The sequence below is a fragment of the Enoplosus armatus genome, chromosome 9 (genome assembly GCF_043641665.1).
Source record: "Enoplosus armatus isolate fEnoArm2 chromosome 9, fEnoArm2.hap1, whole genome shotgun sequence".
Taxonomy (NCBI): Eukaryota; Metazoa; Chordata; class Actinopteri; order Centrarchiformes; family Enoplosidae; genus Enoplosus; species Enoplosus armatus.
In genome coordinates, this window is record NC_092188.1 from 1,736,570 (window position 1) to 1,754,203 (window position 17,634).

The window sequence follows — 17,634 nt, forward strand, 5'->3', positions numbered from 1 at the left end:
CGGTCACATCAGCTGAGATGAAAAGTGATAAGACATCCCATCAGAGGCCTTGTTTTGTCTGATAAACAGTCCAAAACCCAAATACATTCAATTTACAATCGTATAAAAGCAGAAGAACATCACATTTGAGAAGCTGGAACCAACAAATGTAGCGAGCTCTTCAGTGGAAGCTGTGAAAACACAGAAAAGTGTGAAATTGAATCTCATCCATCGTTGCTGCTGTTCGTCTCTCCTGCTGACGACGGTAACTGTCATTCTTCACCCGAGAAGCTGAGACAGACATTGATGTTATTATCAGGAGGGAAAAGTGATAGATGGGGAAAAAAGTCCCAGCATGCCTTTGTCGAGGGCTTTCTGGTTGCGGCTCTGTGTGACTTCTAACAGCAGAGTGTGAATGAAGGACATTTTCTCAGCGGGTACAGAGAGGAAAACACTGAGGGACGTTAGTGTTGGAGGAGAGTCTAATGACACAAAGCGAGACATTAAGGTTTGCCTGTAGTCTACAGTCTACGGTCTCTGTATACTGTAGACAGCTGGTGTAATGTTTACATCTTTATTCTAACATTCACTAATCTGATGTGAATGTCATTCGTTTAGCCGGTCTTGGGTCAAAAACTATTGATTTTGTATTCAAAGCTTTTACTCTGTTGTCTGAGATATTCAGATTCTTGATATTTAATTCAGCAGTTTATTCTTTTCATTTCGAAGACGTTAACTTCCAGTTTTGAATAGAAGGTTGAGTGGCTTTTCACCAGACTCCAGTTTTCTACTATAAAGCTGCAGTTCTGTATAATTTGTGTAGGTTTCCTGTGAAGGCTCACTTCAGAGGAGCAGTAAAGTCGTCACTGATCTCAGTTCAGATTCAGTTTTTCAGGTTAAAGACATTTTGAGCGGAGCATTTACGTTTTACTTTGAAGCAGCTGACGGTCTGTGTGGGCTGGACTCTGACGAGGAAACTGTCAAAGAGAAAAAGTCATTGACTTCTTCCAGTGAAAGCCTCTAACGGCACCAGTGAAGAATACCTGTGAAGCCGTTTATTGTGCTTCGATAATTAAACTTTGTGCTCCTCTGGTCGATGTCTGGAGGTTGGAACGGAGCCGAGGTCAGGAGGGAAAAGACGCTGATAGAAAGTGTTGATGAACGAGGAGAGCTTCTTTCACTTTGATGATTAATCCATTATAAAAATAATGAGAAATAAATTGAGTAATTTGTCAAATTGTAAAAGTTCAGAAGCTAGACACTGCTGTTTTGCAACAGGTCAACTCCTACTCTGCGTCATAAAACACATTTTAACATTTTAAGTTAATGAACGCCGTGTTTTACTGAAGACTTCATCAGGCTTTTTCTTGTTTGCACCAAGAAGACGTTTTTAAGTCTTTTGGACCAACTGAAATTAAACTATTTCTTTTTGTCTGGTGAAAGCAGCAGCGTCAGTCTGTGTCCACACAGGATGCATTCAGGGACAGTACTGTGTGTAGGTCACCTGTGTTCTGGCAGCACTCCGAGCTAAACACAGTCACTGTAGTTAAGTTTACACACGGAGACGAGCCTTTAAACAGCAAAGATGTTATGAGAGAAGTAAAATTACCAAACAATTCTTGTTAAAGCACAGAGACTCACTGGCTGCCATCTTTGTCACATAAACAAACAAACCAAGTCCGAGGAGGAAACCGGCTGATGATGAGGAAACAAAAGAACAAAGATTCACATGTTTTATTTCTGTAAACTAAAACGTGTGTCAGTCATTATCACCTCTGAATAATCTCCTCTTCAGACCTGAAACTGACTTTACATGCGACACACAAACAAGTCAAAACTGGCTCGGTGGGAACAGAGAGGCTGCAGCGTTATCGCTGCATCGCTGCATCACTGCATCACTGCATCACAGATGTGTCACGTTACGACACAGATGTTTTTTAGGATTTTAAAGGGTCACCCAATTTCCAAAACAGCTGATGCCATTCATTTTGTGCTGAAACAGCAAAAAGGGCGTCATTTTTACAGAAGAAGTCGTTGTCTCCATGTCGGGTCAGTACACAAACATATGAAATGATACGGCGGTAAATGAAATGAGTATTTGATTTCTTTAGTATTATATAGTTTATTATAGTATAGTTTCAGTGTGTTTGGACTTATTCGCAGCCCTCTGGATCTGACTTGTTAGCGTGACGTGGTGTCCAATGAGAACTGTCCAGTGAGCTCAGTGTCCCCAGCAGGGAAATTGTCTCCCAACATGTTTCTGATTACTTCTGACTAAATTCCATTCACTTCCTTTGTACTGGAGTGGAGGCACAGATCTGAGAGCAGCTGTCGCTCGAACTAAGTGGTCTAAGATGTGTAACATGTCACTGCAACTTAATTGAACTTTAATTCAACACACAAAACACCACTGAATCCGATTTCCAAAAGGGTCTGTAGTGTCTTTGTCCTCTCATCCTGCCTGCAATCTATTTAACCAGCACGGCCAAACATGTCGTCACCACTACCGACTTATGTCCAAATATATCTCATAAAAAATCTGAATTACCTCAGCACATACAATCTAAACTATCAGCTCGAAACCACTAAGAGGAACGACGTTTTGAGTGAACTTCCTGTGGTCTCGACTCTCTGACTTCATTTGTATTTAAATGAGGAGTTTCCAGGAACAGCTGTGACTTTAATTCATCTGATTTAATACAGTTCTGTTTATGTCTCCTAACGTTCTCTCATCTAATCTTGTGTCAATTCAGCTTTGTAATTTTGATGTGAAATTGTTTCTTGGGCACAGAAAAGTTCCACATGTTGCTCCATTTATGTTTGTTGTGAATTTTTCCCCGAATTGTTTCTGTAATTATATATTCCACTTTCATCATGAAAGATGGAGGCGGTACTGGAATCCACACCGGAAGCTTTTGAAAGTGCTGCGACGCTGTTGTCGGACCGTCAGCAGCTGGCAGCCGATTGGTCGACCCAGTCCCACACGTGGACGGAGCCGTCCGAGGCTGCAGACAGTAGCGTCCGCGGCCTCTCTGGATGCCAGACGTGGGAGGTGACGAAGACGGGGACGCCGTCATCAGACCGAGATGAAACTGCATGACCGCGATGCTCGAACAGCGGCTGAACTTCCTGCAGCTCCGTCCTCCAGACTGATGTGTCGTGGATCTGAACCGCTGCACTGAAACCTGCCAGAGGAAGGTGGGACACCCGTCTGTTACTACTTCATCTTTATAAGCTGCTTCTTAAAGGAAAGTTACTGCTCAGAGGAAATCGTCAGTGTGAGAGTCCCATTTTCTTTTGTACTGTACAAAAAGAAAATTTTCCATGAAATAACTCGACAAAACCCTGAAACAGATCAGCAAAAACTGGAATCATTGTTTAAAGATGTGTTGAAGTACAACTTTTTGTAGTTTTGGTCATCGTTTTACTAGTTATAGTTCATATAACATTGTACTCACGGTGACATGATATTGAAATGTTGGTAATAATCCTTTGTCACACAGGGAAACTGAACACAACTACAGTCAAGTTGAAGCAGGAAGTGTAAACTGTTTACGTCCTTCTCATTTTAATCACGTAGCGGTCGACTAACTCTAAGCCTCTAAAGGCTACGATGTCGGAATTCTTTATTGTTCAATTTGTACATGTAAAGTTTGTCCTGAGGGTGGCGTCAGAGGGAAGGTCACAGGGTCAAGAGGGTTTATTATCCTCAGGGGACCAGGAACACCTGCAGTTGTAGTTCATCATCTACAAATACAAAAAACCTAAAACTGTAGTTTTCTCTATCGATCCAGATAGAAATTTATTGTTATTATTATTATTTATTTTTTTTTAGGAATAGTTCAAATGCACTTACTCTTTCTTACGAGAGTTAAAAGAGAAGATTGATGCCACTCTCGTGTTTATTTAACAGACATGTTGATTATTGAGTTTCAGAGGAGCTGGTGGGCAGATGTTAGGACCTTTGGACAGAGCCAGGCTAGCTGTCTTTATGCTAAGCTAACTGGCTGTAATTTTACATTTAACAGACAGATGAGGGAGTGCCATTGATCTTCTCTTCTACCTCTCAGCAGGAAAGTATTTCTTTAAATGAAGCTGTAAACTAACCCGACACTGCGATACAGTCTGCCAGCGCTGGAGCCCACGACACTCTGACATCGTCCGGGTCGCAGCGACGCGTTTGGACGTCCAGCTGAGCCTGAATCACAGCTCCTCCCAGGTTCCTCAGGTCTGAGATCGCCGCCCGTCCGGACGAGGAGACTCTGACGAGCCTGCAGCTGGACGGATCCAAAGAGGATGGACCTGCGGAGGCGTCTGTCCACCAGAGGACGGGTTCACCTGAAGACGCAGGTGGAGGCGAGAGCCGAGGGGCGGCACGCGTCCGAGTGTCGGCGATGTAAACGTTCCCGTCGCAGCAGCCGGCGAGGAAGACGGCGTCGCTCACAAAATGTAAAGAACTGAGAGGATCTGCTGAGTCGGTCTCTGTTGGGACCAAAGAACTCGTAAGTCATCGCATCACAAATGGTCCTGCAACTAGAACATCAGTCTGAATCTGAGGAGCAAACGGAGCCAGTTAGAAACCAGGTTTTTGATCTCAAAACAAACCCAGTGATGAAATGCGTGTTTATAACTGAGCATGAAGATAAATTACAGCTAGAACTGTTCAGCACAGACCTCAGAGTTACCTAGTTTATATAACGTCTGTCCTGAGGTCAGCTGAGTCAGCCGGACGTCGCTGCTCTGAGCTCCATGGAGGACTTGTGACGAGAGTCGAGCTGCGATCCTGCTGCCTCCCCCTGAGACGCTCCTGCTCCCCTCAATACTTCCTGTTCTTCTGATCACATCTGTCATTGGATGATGAGACGCAGCAGACAACCAATCACATTTTAGAATCAACTCCAGTCACTTAAAACACAAAGGCTGAAAGAAATGAGACTTTATAAATCCAGTCGACATGTCTTGTGTGTGTAAATGCTGCTGCAGCAGTGTTAGAAGAGTGTATTTAATTAGACTACATGTCTGTCCCTCTGCTCTCCTGACATGGTCTGTTTCTTTAATAAAAAAAAGAAGGTGGAAGGAAAGGTTGTTTGACGTCAACAGTTTTCAGAGACTTGAAAAGAACTGACAGAGTTCTGTGAATTATTCATAATAAGTTTGTGGAACGAAAATGCAGCTGTTAAATGTTTTAAATGTCATTTTTCAACCCAGTGAGCACAAAACTAAATTCCATTCAACGTCCATTGTGTTTTGGTGGAGGCTGAAAACTCAGACAGGAACTACAAATCAAAAACCAACGGTGTCGTTTCCTCAGGTGACTTTTCAAAACCAGAGTTTTGTTCTCTTTACTGTTACTGTTGATTTTCTCACTAAAGTCTCTTTGAACTTGTCGTCCAGACAAGAGAAGATGTGAGTTAATAAAAATGTTGATAAACTCATCTGAGGAATACCTGCAGACACTACTGAGGGTAAAAAGATATATATCATTTAATCTGGTTAATATTCTCCAGAACTGAACCGATCAAAGATAAGAGTCTTTCATAAAATACAAGTATCTGTCAGAAAGTAGAAAGTATAACTGTAGTCGGATTACTGCAGTCACAGTGCGACCCGTCGAGTTAAAGGGGGCCAGCACTGATGACCTGTGGCTCCTCATGGTTTCATACTTGTGTTTCATGTAATGTTTAAATAACATTGTAAAGAGTCGGTCTATACCTGCTCTGTATGTAAACTTCTGTTGTGATTTGTTGCTGTATAAATAAAACTGAACTGATGAAACTCACCGCTGTCGTCTCCTCCGAGGTCCCACACCTGCAGGTCTGAGGTCAGCCCGTCGTTGGTAACGACACTCCTGCAACAACAGGACATAAATTAATTTCAATATTCATTCGACTGTTGATACGAAGGCTCTACACTGACTCGCATGCAATAAATCAAACGGTATAAATACACTAAAAATATTACATCAGAATTACTTCTACTGAAGACATTTACAGCTTAAAATGTCTGAAAACGTGGTTTCAAATCTTGAAATTATAATAAAAAGTTAAACATGCAAAAGTTAAAGTTTTTCAGTTTCATCAGGTCCTCTTTAACTCAAAAAATACAGAATATCATAAAATAACGTCTAACGTCGTCACTGCGATCTGAAAGACTGCTGAATGTTTAATTAGTCGCCAATCAAAACATATGACACATTTTCTACAACAACTTCAAATTAGATTTAATACTTTGAATAAGTGAGCATTGTCATGGTTTTTGGCATTTTATTGATTCAATGTTTAATTGAGAAAATATTTGATAATTAATAATCCAGGCAGCAAACTGTTGAGAATAACTGAATGAAGGATTCATGTTTTTATACGTGCCTTTAATCGTAAACTGAGAGACAAAAAAACTAACACAACACCAGTTTGTTCCAGTTGAGACTCACCTTGTTCCCGGGACGTGTCTGAGGCAGCGAACAGGGCCGTCTGTGAAACCTCCGTTGACTACTTTGAAATCCCTTTCTGCACAGAGACCCTGAACACAACACACACACACACACACACACACAGCAGAGGCTGAACGTCTGGATGTTGTGTGTATAAAAATAAAGCCCAGAGTTTGTAGTACTTCATGTGTTACCTTATTTTCATCAGCGAAGAGTTTCAGAGGCAAACGCAGCTCCAAAAGTTCGTTTTTAGACGAAGTGCATCCTGCGACACACACGGCTGTAAACACAACAAACCAAAGTTCATTCAAACCATCCCGAGCTTTGTCCTTGTTTTGTCAGTGAAGAGCTGAAGAGCTGAAGAGCTGCACTGTGGGCACGTCTCTCATCGTGGTCTCCTGTTGATGTTTTGTGTGAATGTCACTCAGTTTCTCAGAGGGGATGAAGCACGGGTCTGTTGGGGGTCCGTCTTCTAAAGCGGTTCCTTATTAGTGTGTCTTGACAGTAAGTGTTGTTTTGGGTTGTAAGTAAGTTGTTAGTCATGTTTTGTCTCCTCTCCTTCTGCTATAGATACATATTATTATTGGCCAGCTAAATTTGCAGTCAGACCCATTTGGAATATAACATTTTCAGATGATGATGATGATGATTGTTATGATGAAATATATGAACTCACTCTTCCCTGACGTCCACTCGATGACCTGGGTGGGATGTTCCAGCTGATACACGTGAAGATCTTTGTACCTGAACAAGAAACCAGACGACTGAACAGATCAAGGTCAGGACCCGAATCACAGACACAGTACAGGAAGGTTACCGTAAAACCAAGTGACACATCATCAACATCCTGTTTCAATGTCTAAGCTGCAGCAGCAGGACTGTGGTGTGTTGGAGTAGAAGAGAAGACGGTTCATGAACACTGTGACAAAGATTCAAGAAGAAAAGACAGGTAAGCCATTAACCTTAAGATAATATCTGAACGTAGTATTTTACTCCACAGCCTCTCTGGAATGTAAAATCACATTATAACATTACAATAATATTTCTACAGAGATGTGGTAGTGTTATTCACTCATTAGTGAAGTTATGTTCACATTTTTGCTTGCATCTTCTTTTATTCTGTACTTGGACACCAGACCTCTTTCAGAAAAGTTGAATATTTAATATTTCCTATCTGAAAGCTAAGCAGTCATACCTTAGCTATAAAATATAACTTACATGTTTTAATCATTAGAGGCCACTATTCAATTCGGCATGAATATGGTTCACCGAGCATACGTTTCTTGAACAGAATTCACACAGTGCTACATGGGTGTTGACTGGTGGCATCCCGCGATTTTCAAATGAGAAAATGGAGTAAATTAAGGTGATCACTTCTTAAACTTGACCTTTAAGTTTAACAGGGGCTGCTAAGTGTAGTAAGTGCAAGCCGAATTGAAAACGGGCTGAATTAGGTGCAGGAAATGGCTTGTGATATTATATGAAAGGAACGTAAACTTGCAGGTAAGTAAGGGGAAATAAAACTTAATGACGTTTAAGCGGAGTTCACGATGCAGGGCCAGCTAGCAGCGCTGCTGAATGAATGAAGCTTCTAGCTAGAAGCTAACATGAACATTAATCGTCTAAACAAAGAGAAAACATTTCTCACGTTCTCAGGGACTCGATAAACCAGTCATCTAAGATATCATCAAACTCTGTTTCCTCCATCTCAGCCGTCACCTCGCGTTACTGCAGCCGTCAGTCCGCCGCTGCTTCACTTCCTTCACGTCTCATTCTGCTGGACAACGTTACAGCGCCCCCTGCTGGACAGGCGGTACTACCGTTTCTACTGTCGGGATCAATCAATCTATTGGATCAATCTACACTCAGTCAGCGGTGGAGTGTAACTAAGTGCATTTACTCAAGTACTGTAATTAACGACACTTTTGAGGTACTTGTACTTTACTTGAGTATTTCTACTTTCTGCTACTTTATACTTCTACGCTACATCTCAGAGGCAAGTATTGCACGTTGTACTGCATTACATTTATTTGAGAGCTTTAATTACTTTGCAGATTCAGATTATTAATGCAATATAAATAAACTAATAAATTATGATGCATTGGTATTGATTAAGCTACCCAGTGGCATATCTATAATTTAAATTACATCATGAATATAGAGTACAGATACTTGGTTCTCATGGTGTAAAGACCAAAACACAGTAGTAGAGTTTGCAAACAAATTAACAGTGTTGGAAGAAGTATTCAGATGTAAAAGTAGCAACACAACAATGTAGAAATACTGTGTTACAAGACAGACACACTGAAGACGTTTAATTAACTGAAGACAAACAAGCAGGAATGTTTCTGTCTGCTTCACAGAGCGTGTTGTCCTGTACTTGTAATAGTGTCATGAAGTGAACCTGAAATCTAAAAACTGCTGGTGTGATTTTTTTAAAATGACCTTGATGTTCATGGGTTTCCTCCCGGACAGACAGGATGACTCTGGTGTGCAGGACTCCATCGCTCCGGCTGTTGTCCTCCTCTTCCTCCTCCTCGTCCTCCTCCTCCTCCTCAGCAGCCCTGTCGTTCTGTTCGTCCTGCTGTCTGACAGGAGAGAGACTGAGTCACTCTTCTGTCACTCTGTCCTCCTCTCTCGGTCCATCGCTCTTCTTCTCGGAGGCAGAAACAGAATGCAGCTCTGAGTCACTTGTAAACATGTATGTTGTGTTGCATTAAATAAGCTCATCAGCAGCAGGTTCATAGTTAAAAAGGACTTATTGATGAGTCGGGCTCTCTGGCTTCAGCGTCTTCAGTTATTACACACTGTAACTTAACGCTGCTGTAGGTCACTTTTATAAAAAACACTTTCACTGTCATTAGATCTTGACAAGTAAGTAAAAGTAGCAATACCACAGTGTAAAAATACTTAATCTTACGTAAGTAAAAGTACATAAGTATTAGCATCAAAATGTACTTAAAGGACCAAAAGTATTTCAGGATGGTCATGTAGAGTACAAGTATAAAGTAGCAGGAACTGGAAGTACTTCAGTACAAGTTCTTTACAATTCTCAACTTAAAGCTCAAGGCCGTCACAGCGACTTCAGAGGAAAGCAAGAAATGTTGGTTCCTCTTTTACATCAAAATGAGCAAAAAAAAAGAAGTCTGTTTGATAAAAATGAAGGAGCTGGCTGCGTAATGAGCTGCTGTCGTAGGAAATCCGGCTCTGTAAAGTCATCATCGATCATTTCAGCAGGTGAGAAAGAAGCCGCTCACATTATAAATCCTCTCTGGATGTGTTTTGATCTCACTGTAATGAGATGAAGGAGCTTCTGACGTTGGTCTGAACACAACGCAAGCAATATACCGAAGACTCGGTTCATCTTCATCATGTAGAGAGACACAAAACGAACCGTTTGTCCTGAAGGAGGCGCTAGAGGAAAGGGGAGTGATTGAAGGGTTCATCCTCTGAGAACAGGACTTGTACTTTGTGGTATTTCTAGAGTTAAAGAGGAAACGTTTTCCTGATTGTGGCCAAAGGAAAGATCAGGAGGTCACCACAGACGTGACGGGCTGACCGACATCTGCAGGATCTGCTGCTGACGGACAACCTGAGGAGAATCTCCCGTATCACTGAGTTCATTTCACACTTTTACACCCAGAAATAAAAGCAGGAAGGACGCAGAGTCAAACTCAGATTTTCAGGCTTTTGTGTCGGTGTATTTTAACAGCAGCAGGCTGAACTGAAGAGTCAACAAACACTCAAGGCTGCCAGATCTCACACACACACACACACACACACACACACACACACACACACACACACACACACACACACACACACACACACACACACACACACACACACACACACACACACACACACACACACACACTCAACAAGTTATCAGATATAAACCATCATCTCTCTCCGAGCCGATCCAACAGAGCAACAGAGTGTTTCACATCCTCTCTGCTGTTGTTTCACTCGCAGCAGGAAGAAAACCCACGTTTCCCTCAGATATGATAATTGTCGATTGGACGAGCCAGAAGTGAGCGTCTGCAGGATCCCAGCGGGTACTAATCACTTCTGCCACAACAGAAGAGAGAGCCAACAGTGAGAGCTCGGCGTGTGGTGAGAGGCTGCAGTGACTTTGATCAGTGTTTGTTTATATATCTGTTTTCTACTGCAGAAGAAAGTACTATCAACAGTAACAGTACTGCAGCTCAGTGGTGGAATGTAACTAAGTATATTTAGTAAGTACAAATGTGAAGTACTTATAGTACAAAATTATTATTTTGAGTCATTTTTTAAATTATCCATCTTCATCTAAAACACTTGTATCCAGTTAACTCGTGTTTAATAATAAATAAATAAACAGTCAAAGCAGTTTGAATACTGAAGTCTGTCCCCAGTACATGTATTATTCATATTATATAAGAGCCAATATGAGCTCTGACATTTCCTCTGTGACATGAAGTCACAACACAATCAGGGGGAACTTACAGCAGCTTATAAAGCATATATTGATTTGATCCTGTTTCTATATCGTCGTGTCTCTTCTGTATATTAGATTCTGTGGAAACAAACAGAAAGAGGACAAAGAACGTGTGAAAGTTTGAAAAGAATTGATTAGGTTTTTCATTTTAACAGTGTTCACTGTTACAGGACAAGTCTGGTGATAGTTTATACTTTTCTTCACGTCAACAAATCCCAAATATAAATGTATCTAAACAAACAAACAAACAAAGAACTAGAGCACCAGATGTGGATTAATTCGCCGCTGAAAATAGTCCCCAGCAAATGCAGTATTTCCTCCTGTTAGTTTGATTAAAAACTACAGCTGTTGGAGGAAATGACTGAGCCTTTTTAAACATGAAGCTGCATATTTGTGGAGTTTTTAAAGAGTGACGTCTTCAGGAGGAACCGATGGGCTGAGAGCCACAGACAGGAAGTGAGACAGGACTGAGAGATTTGTTGACAAGAAAAATATAGAATAACACCAGATTTATCCTTCAAGCTGTATGTTTCGGAAAGAAAAATGTGGCTGGTTCAGGCCTGTGAGTTTGTGAAATGATCCAGAACATTTTGAAATAAATCAGTGGTTCACCTCAAACCTTCACTTCTGAAAATCACCACCAAGGGATTTATGAGGTTTGTAAATCGGCCCTCAGCAGAGAGCCAGGTAACGCAGCCCTCATCATCTCATCACTCACTGAACAATTACACAGCTGCAGCTTCAGGTTCGTGGCTGGACGTCAGACTGTCATCAAACACTGTCGCTGCATATCTGCGGGTCACAACATCAACAGCTTTCATGTGTCATTTATAAAATACAGACTGAGAACACAGATGACATTAAAGAACAAACAGTTTTAATATCAGATCAAATAATAAAACAGATTTGCATCAAACTAACTACACGGTAATAAAAAGTTCAACAATGAAAACATCAAATATTTATTTCAGAATCTAAAATTTGTGTTTCATCATTAAAGCTGCACTTACATTAAATATATCTGTCATCATGTGGAATGAGTTGAGTTGTTTACTTTGGTTCTCTCTTCATCAAACGAGCGCTGATGAAGCCGCAGGACAGTTAGAGACCAGCTGGTGAACATTTAGCAGCTAAACAACCAGATATTTCCACCAAACACAGATAGATGGAACCAGATTTTACAGCCGCAGCAGGAAGACGATGACCACTGCAGTTTATAGTAACCAAGGTTGCAACAAGAAAATGATTCCAGTGACTCAAAGGGAAGAAAAACGTGGAGAAAACATGAGTGAGCTGCAGGTGTGTCTCCTACTTTTACTGCAGAACACTGCAGAGCTGCTCTCTGCTGGTCCAGCTGTTTGACATTTCAAAGAAAGTGACATTATGTGGATATTACACGACGCGTCCTCATATTTGCTGTTCTTTGAGCTGCTGTGTGGTTCCTCTCCAGCTACACAGATAACATCATGTTTCATGGATGAACGTTTATGTTTAACCCTTTAACACATCAGCTTTGATCATTTAAAGTCTTGTGAGGCTGAAAATCAAACTGGGGACAATAAAGATGTTAGAAATAACGTGTAGAGTTAAAAGCAGATCCCACCATCATGAAGCTGTTTCTCACGTCTTTCTGAAGTGGATGGATGAATAGAGGAAGAGACAGAAACCAGCTACACAGACGAATAAGGAGAGAAAAGAGCAGCGGTTTGTCTGTCCGTAACATTTCTGTTGGCCGGAGTCGTTTTCAGCAGCCGCCCGGCAGCAGCGAGCGGTCGCCATCAGTCCTGGTGTTTTCCACAGACCCATCGGAGCTGAGCTCGGCCCCCGAGGTCCGTCGGCTCCAGCGTGGAGAACCAGCTGCACTGGCAGGCGTACGCCCGTAAACCTCTCCTCTTCTTCAGCTTGGCTCTGAGCTTCTGGCGGTCCGGCATGTTGTTCCTACACAGAGAGACGTGGAGGTCAGATGATCGCTGACCTCCTCAGCTGCAGCCCTGCAGGCAGCTCCTCAGCGCTCCGACTCTGCAGCCGCAAAGTCATCTTTCCATTTCAGATTACTGCTGAGCCATCCATTTCCTCTCTGGAGCTCTGAGCAGCTACATATTAACTACACCATCAACAAGTATAGGAGCAATTAGAAATTCACATATGTTTATAATTACTTTTAATGTCTCACTTTGGATATGAAGTTACAGGCTGAAAACACCTGGACGTCGATCAGCGTCAACACTTTAAAAATCTGAGAGAAGGTCATTCAAAAAGTAAAATAACATTCATGTCAACAACATTTGTGGTTTGAAGGCCGAACCAGAAAACACACACGTCTCTAATTTCAGCTTTCGCTGCCGCTCGGTCAAAGCTCTGGAGGACTGAGGGGTCTTGGGTGATGAAGGACAAACTCATCATCCTGAGTGTTCCTGAGTGCTCTCAACTCACAAACTCACACTGAAAGTAAATGACACACTTGGAGGTTTTATGCTGTGTGTGTGTGTGTGTGACGTACTGACAGCTAATGTGACTGTTCCTGCACACAATTTTGACTTTCTAGATTTTCTTTTCTGTCTCTGTTTATTTTTAGTGATCCAGTCTCTCCCAAGCAAACCACTCCAGGTTACACCTCGCATCCAACTGACAAATCTAATAACAGACAACACAAATCAAAATCCTTAAAAAGCACATTGCCAATCCTCATTTAAAGATATCTTTGACCACTTGGGACAGAGAAACGGCCTGAAAACAAAACATCTGACTGATCAGCTCATTACTTTTTTAGTTTCACAGTTTTTAATCTTCATTTATGTCTCTCTAAATGTAGAATTAATCAGAGGGTGAAAAAGTTATTCCAGCGACACGCCACGCCCGCCTCGCCTGTTTTCAAATAAACTAAGTGAACGTTAAACTCCAGCTAACCTCTGACGTGACGTCGGTTACTGTCACAGTCCCAGTGTTCAGTCAGACTCTCGTCCCGCCTACACACACCTGCATCACTCGAGCGTTTCTGTCAGTCGACGTTACTGTAACAAGCGACGCGGTGTCACCAGGAATTAGTCTGTCCCTCCTGCTGCTGCACGTGAACACAAAATGGCACCGTTATCACTGTTTAATATGAAATGAAAGCCATGATGTGATCTGTGTGGTGTCAACACATAATCTCCGGATGGTTTTATAGGAATTTAATTATGGACACCTAATTCTAACATTTCCTTAAATGACTGAACCTCAACACTTTGTAAGTCCTGACCAAAGGACAAAAGCAAAATACTTTGTCGTTAGTCTAAAAATGACTTTTGTAGAAGAACTCAGAAGCTAAGGTATAAAAACAGTATATAATCATTTTGATATTGGTACCAAAAGTCAGGTATTATATTATGTTGGCACCAGGATCACGAGATACGATTAAAACCAACCACGCTGATTATTCTCCAACAGCTCACAGAGGATTGTCTAACAGGAATGTACTATTGTGAATAAAGTGGTTTATTATATTTATTTAAAACATTTTTAAAGAAAAAACATCTTAAAAATTAAAAAGATAAATAAGTCTCGGATTTGCTGATGACTCTAACACACCACTGATTCAGCTACTATCCGCCTCATGAAAGCTTTTCTTTTTGTTTTCTGAAACTCTGGCAGCTCCTGCCTGTAAACAGACAAAGACAAGAGCGCCACCTACAGAAACTCAAATCCAAGGGAGGGCGTCACACTGTGAGGATGAGTGCTGAGCAAGATGGAGAACTAATACTCAATATTTACACAAACAGTGTAGTCATTAGGGAAAACCAGTTACAGGGGGGCGCAGAGGTGAAACCAACAGGAAGTTGGTTATTGTAGTTTGGCTAAGCAGCAGCAGATTGATTCTAACATAATGTCATAATGTGTCTATGGGTCTGCATCAGGCTGAAGAGAAAGCCTTCGTTATACATTATACTTACACTTATTCACGTGTTTCAGATTGTGGGATTTCACTGGACTTGATCATGCCTCTGCTAGTGTTTTTACTCCTTGCCTGCAGATGCAGAGTTGTTCCCACCGGGTACAAGAAAGTTAACAGCTCTGATGTGGTTTGTCGGGAATGTGGAAGAAAAACAACAAAACGAACCTGAATGTGAAAAAAAGGTCACAAAACTCCCTTTACTCTATGCTGGTTTATAATACTATAATATTTTACAACTATATTTATAACTATTCTACAACTCTGCAGTCTTTTTATGTTTCATCATAATGAATGTGAGGTAAACAGTAAATAAACAGGGCGCCTATTTGATTGGCCAATACAGCACCTTTTTAGATGATGCTGCATCATGTTGCTGAGCCGGGTTAGCTGGGATTCAGACTGGGAACAGACCTGTGACTTATCTGCTGCATCGACGCAGTGGCCCCATTCAAACCACTGAGTTTTGACCGACTGAGCTGACAACAAAGAGCTGAGAACCTCAGCAAACAACAAAAGCATCTTTCTGGGTAGAAACAGAGAGAAAGAACGCTGCAGTTCCTGGAAGACAGATGTTACCTGAGCACACGTCTTTATCTCCGCTCGCTGGCTGTGTGGCTGAGTGTACAATACAAGCAATTACACAATATCTCCTCTACAGTTAGAGAAGTGACAGGAGCTCTCATTGAAAAGACCTCGTTTTTAAAATGCAAAAACAAATACAATCAAAAAGTTGCAAGACTAATGTAAAGAGTAATGTGTGGTATCATGTGTGGCTGTGAACTACTGGCGTGACACATTTGCTGCATGCGCAATAACAAAAAGAAGAAAGTTAAATGTAATGACAAAGATCCATGTTGTTGGAAAGTGGTGTGTCTGCAGACTCACCTGAGGAACAGGTAATCACAGGACGAGTCCCACTCACAGTCATCAAACATCAGCACCCGGAAGTCACAGGATGTACACCTCAACTGGTCACATGACCTGTCGATACAGTCATTATTATTTACAGAAGTGTGTATTAAAACTAGGCAAGAAATACAGCAATACAGTAATTACTCATCAGTATGTCATTAATACATTAAAGGTGCTACCTGGGTGTAACTGATTTAAATTAATACAAGTATGTTTGGGGATAACTTGGTAAGTCTCAGAGAAATAATCCATACCAGAGTCCTGTATCATTATAAACCAAAAACAGACGAGATGCGACAGACGCTCGCAGCATGAAATTATTTTTTCACACCTCTTGGATGTGGCTGTTCCGACACCATTTGTGACGGAGCTCCCGCCAACGAAAACAGGACAGCACCTGGATGCATAACAAACAGTGCAGATCGTCTCCAAGCAAAAAAAACAGTATTCAAATTTAAGAAAAACTAAAGAGCCAACCGAACACATAAACACAGACTGAAGAGACGTGCCTTTTTTATTTGCTTGCCAACGTTCTAAAGTGTGACCTTCAAGCTGACCAAGGAAAGTTACTGATTGGTATTTTACACCAAACATTTGGCGGAACATTTCTTTATGTGCTAAGTCAAAGGCAACTGGATCTGGATTTGATTTAGCGGAACAAACAAACAAAGCTAAAACTAAATTTTTCAAAATGGCAGAGTTAATTTTCTGCCTCTGCTTATATACCCTGTAATTATTATTCCCACCTGTTAGTTTTTATTCAGAATGAACTAATTGACTTACTTTCTCCCTCCAGACTGAGACGGCAGCTTCTTCTCCACTTGTGTTCCTTTAGGAAACTGTTCAGTCTGAAATGAAAGGAAAAGCAGCAAATTACAGACCAGATTACAGATTCATATGGATTTAATCACATTTGCAAATCCAGGTGTCTGTCTATGGTTTGTTTTTCATAATACAGCTACAGACTTGGAGATGAGGCAGCTGCATGATAATAATGTTTGGCAGGGAAGCCAGAGGTGGAAGGTAAATCAAGTACAACTCTGCGACACTGGCACAGTTTTATACATTAATCTACTAAATTTCAGAAGTACTGTCTTTTTGTTTTAGCCCCCTACATTTACTTCGATGGCAGAATTAGTTTCAATGGTGTCACATTATTCCTGATCAACAGGTGGCAGTAACAGACATGTTTCTTTGACTCAGCTCTTCTTCCCAGCACTCACACACATGTGCAGACACCCTAAGTTTTATCTGACGAAGACCATTTGTGGTTGAAAATTTGTCATGTCCATGTGGAAAAAATAAAATTGTGAAGGTGATGGCAGTGTGCGGGTATTTTTTCATCTTTTTGTAGTACAAGTACATGTTCACCTTTAGTTGAGGGGAATCGCTGTAGTCTTCCTCCAGTAATTCCTCCAGAAGGGCGTCAATATCCTCAGTGACGCTGCTTATCGGCTGCTTAGGTTTTGTGGCACTAAATCAGAGGAAACAAAGTCATGAATTAAGAGTCTGCGTTGTAGTCGCTGTACGGGCAGATAGTGACAAACAGCAAACCTCAATGGTTATGATTCATCAATGTTTTGGGCAGGCAATATTTTTCTGTGGGGGTTTTAGAAACCTTTACTGGATATTACATAGGCTGATTCCAGTATTTTTTACTCAATATCAATTTAATAAACGAATTAAAGATACAGTATTTCTCCATTATTTTAGTCCTGGTAGCTAGGAGCCTCAGGTAGGGGATTAAATATGCAAAATCATATTTTGTTTTGGTGCCAAGATGATTTTTTTTACAGGGTGTGTTGGTTCTTGTTCTCATGACATTAGTATTTCTAAAATCAGTCCTCGTTTTGGGGATTACTACTAACTAAAGCTGCTTTCAGAAAATATTTATCCACAAGA

General features: G+C 41.2%; 2 protein-coding genes across 3 annotated transcripts in view; both read right to left on the reverse strand.

Annotated features, from left to right (window-relative positions):
• Positions 1–1,698: 1,698 nt before the first annotated feature.
• wdr73 (WD repeat domain 73) lies at positions 1,699–8,137 on the reverse strand. The gene is made up of 8 exons (XM_070912160.1): positions 8,058–8,137; positions 7,086–7,153; positions 6,604–6,689; positions 6,410–6,498; positions 5,760–5,827; positions 4,665–4,823; positions 4,087–4,461; positions 1,699–3,164 (listed from the first exon to the last, which is right to left on the reverse strand). The coding sequence occupies exons 1-8, from the start codon at positions 8,114–8,116 to the stop codon at positions 2,926–2,928; spliced, it is 1,143 nt and encodes a 380-aa protein (XP_070768261.1). The 5' UTR covers positions 8,117–8,137; the 3' UTR covers positions 1,699–2,925.
• A 2,796-nt stretch (positions 8,138–10,933) lies between these two features.
• The window catches only part of cfap418 (cilia and flagella associated protein 418), a 7,202-nt gene continuing 501 nt past the window's right edge, over positions 10,934–17,634 (reverse strand). Inside the window, exons 2-8 of one of the 2 annotated variants that reach the window (XR_011597541.1) lie at positions 17,104–17,206; positions 16,516–16,580; positions 16,064–16,129; positions 15,706–15,801; positions 11,900–12,827; positions 11,608–11,681; positions 10,934–10,967 (exon numbers count right to left, since the gene is read on the reverse strand). Coding sequence is in view for 1 of the 2 variants with exons in the window: in XM_070912561.1 (XP_070768662.1) it covers positions 12,668–12,827; positions 15,706–15,801; positions 16,064–16,129; positions 16,516–16,580; positions 17,104–17,206 (490 nt within the window). In the remaining variant the exon portion in view is untranslated. Of the gene's footprint in view, positions 10,968–11,607; positions 11,682–11,884; positions 12,828–15,705; positions 15,802–16,063; positions 16,130–16,515; positions 16,581–17,103; positions 17,207–17,634 lie in introns of those variants that run through there. The other variant, XM_070912561.1, reaches the window with a different exon arrangement.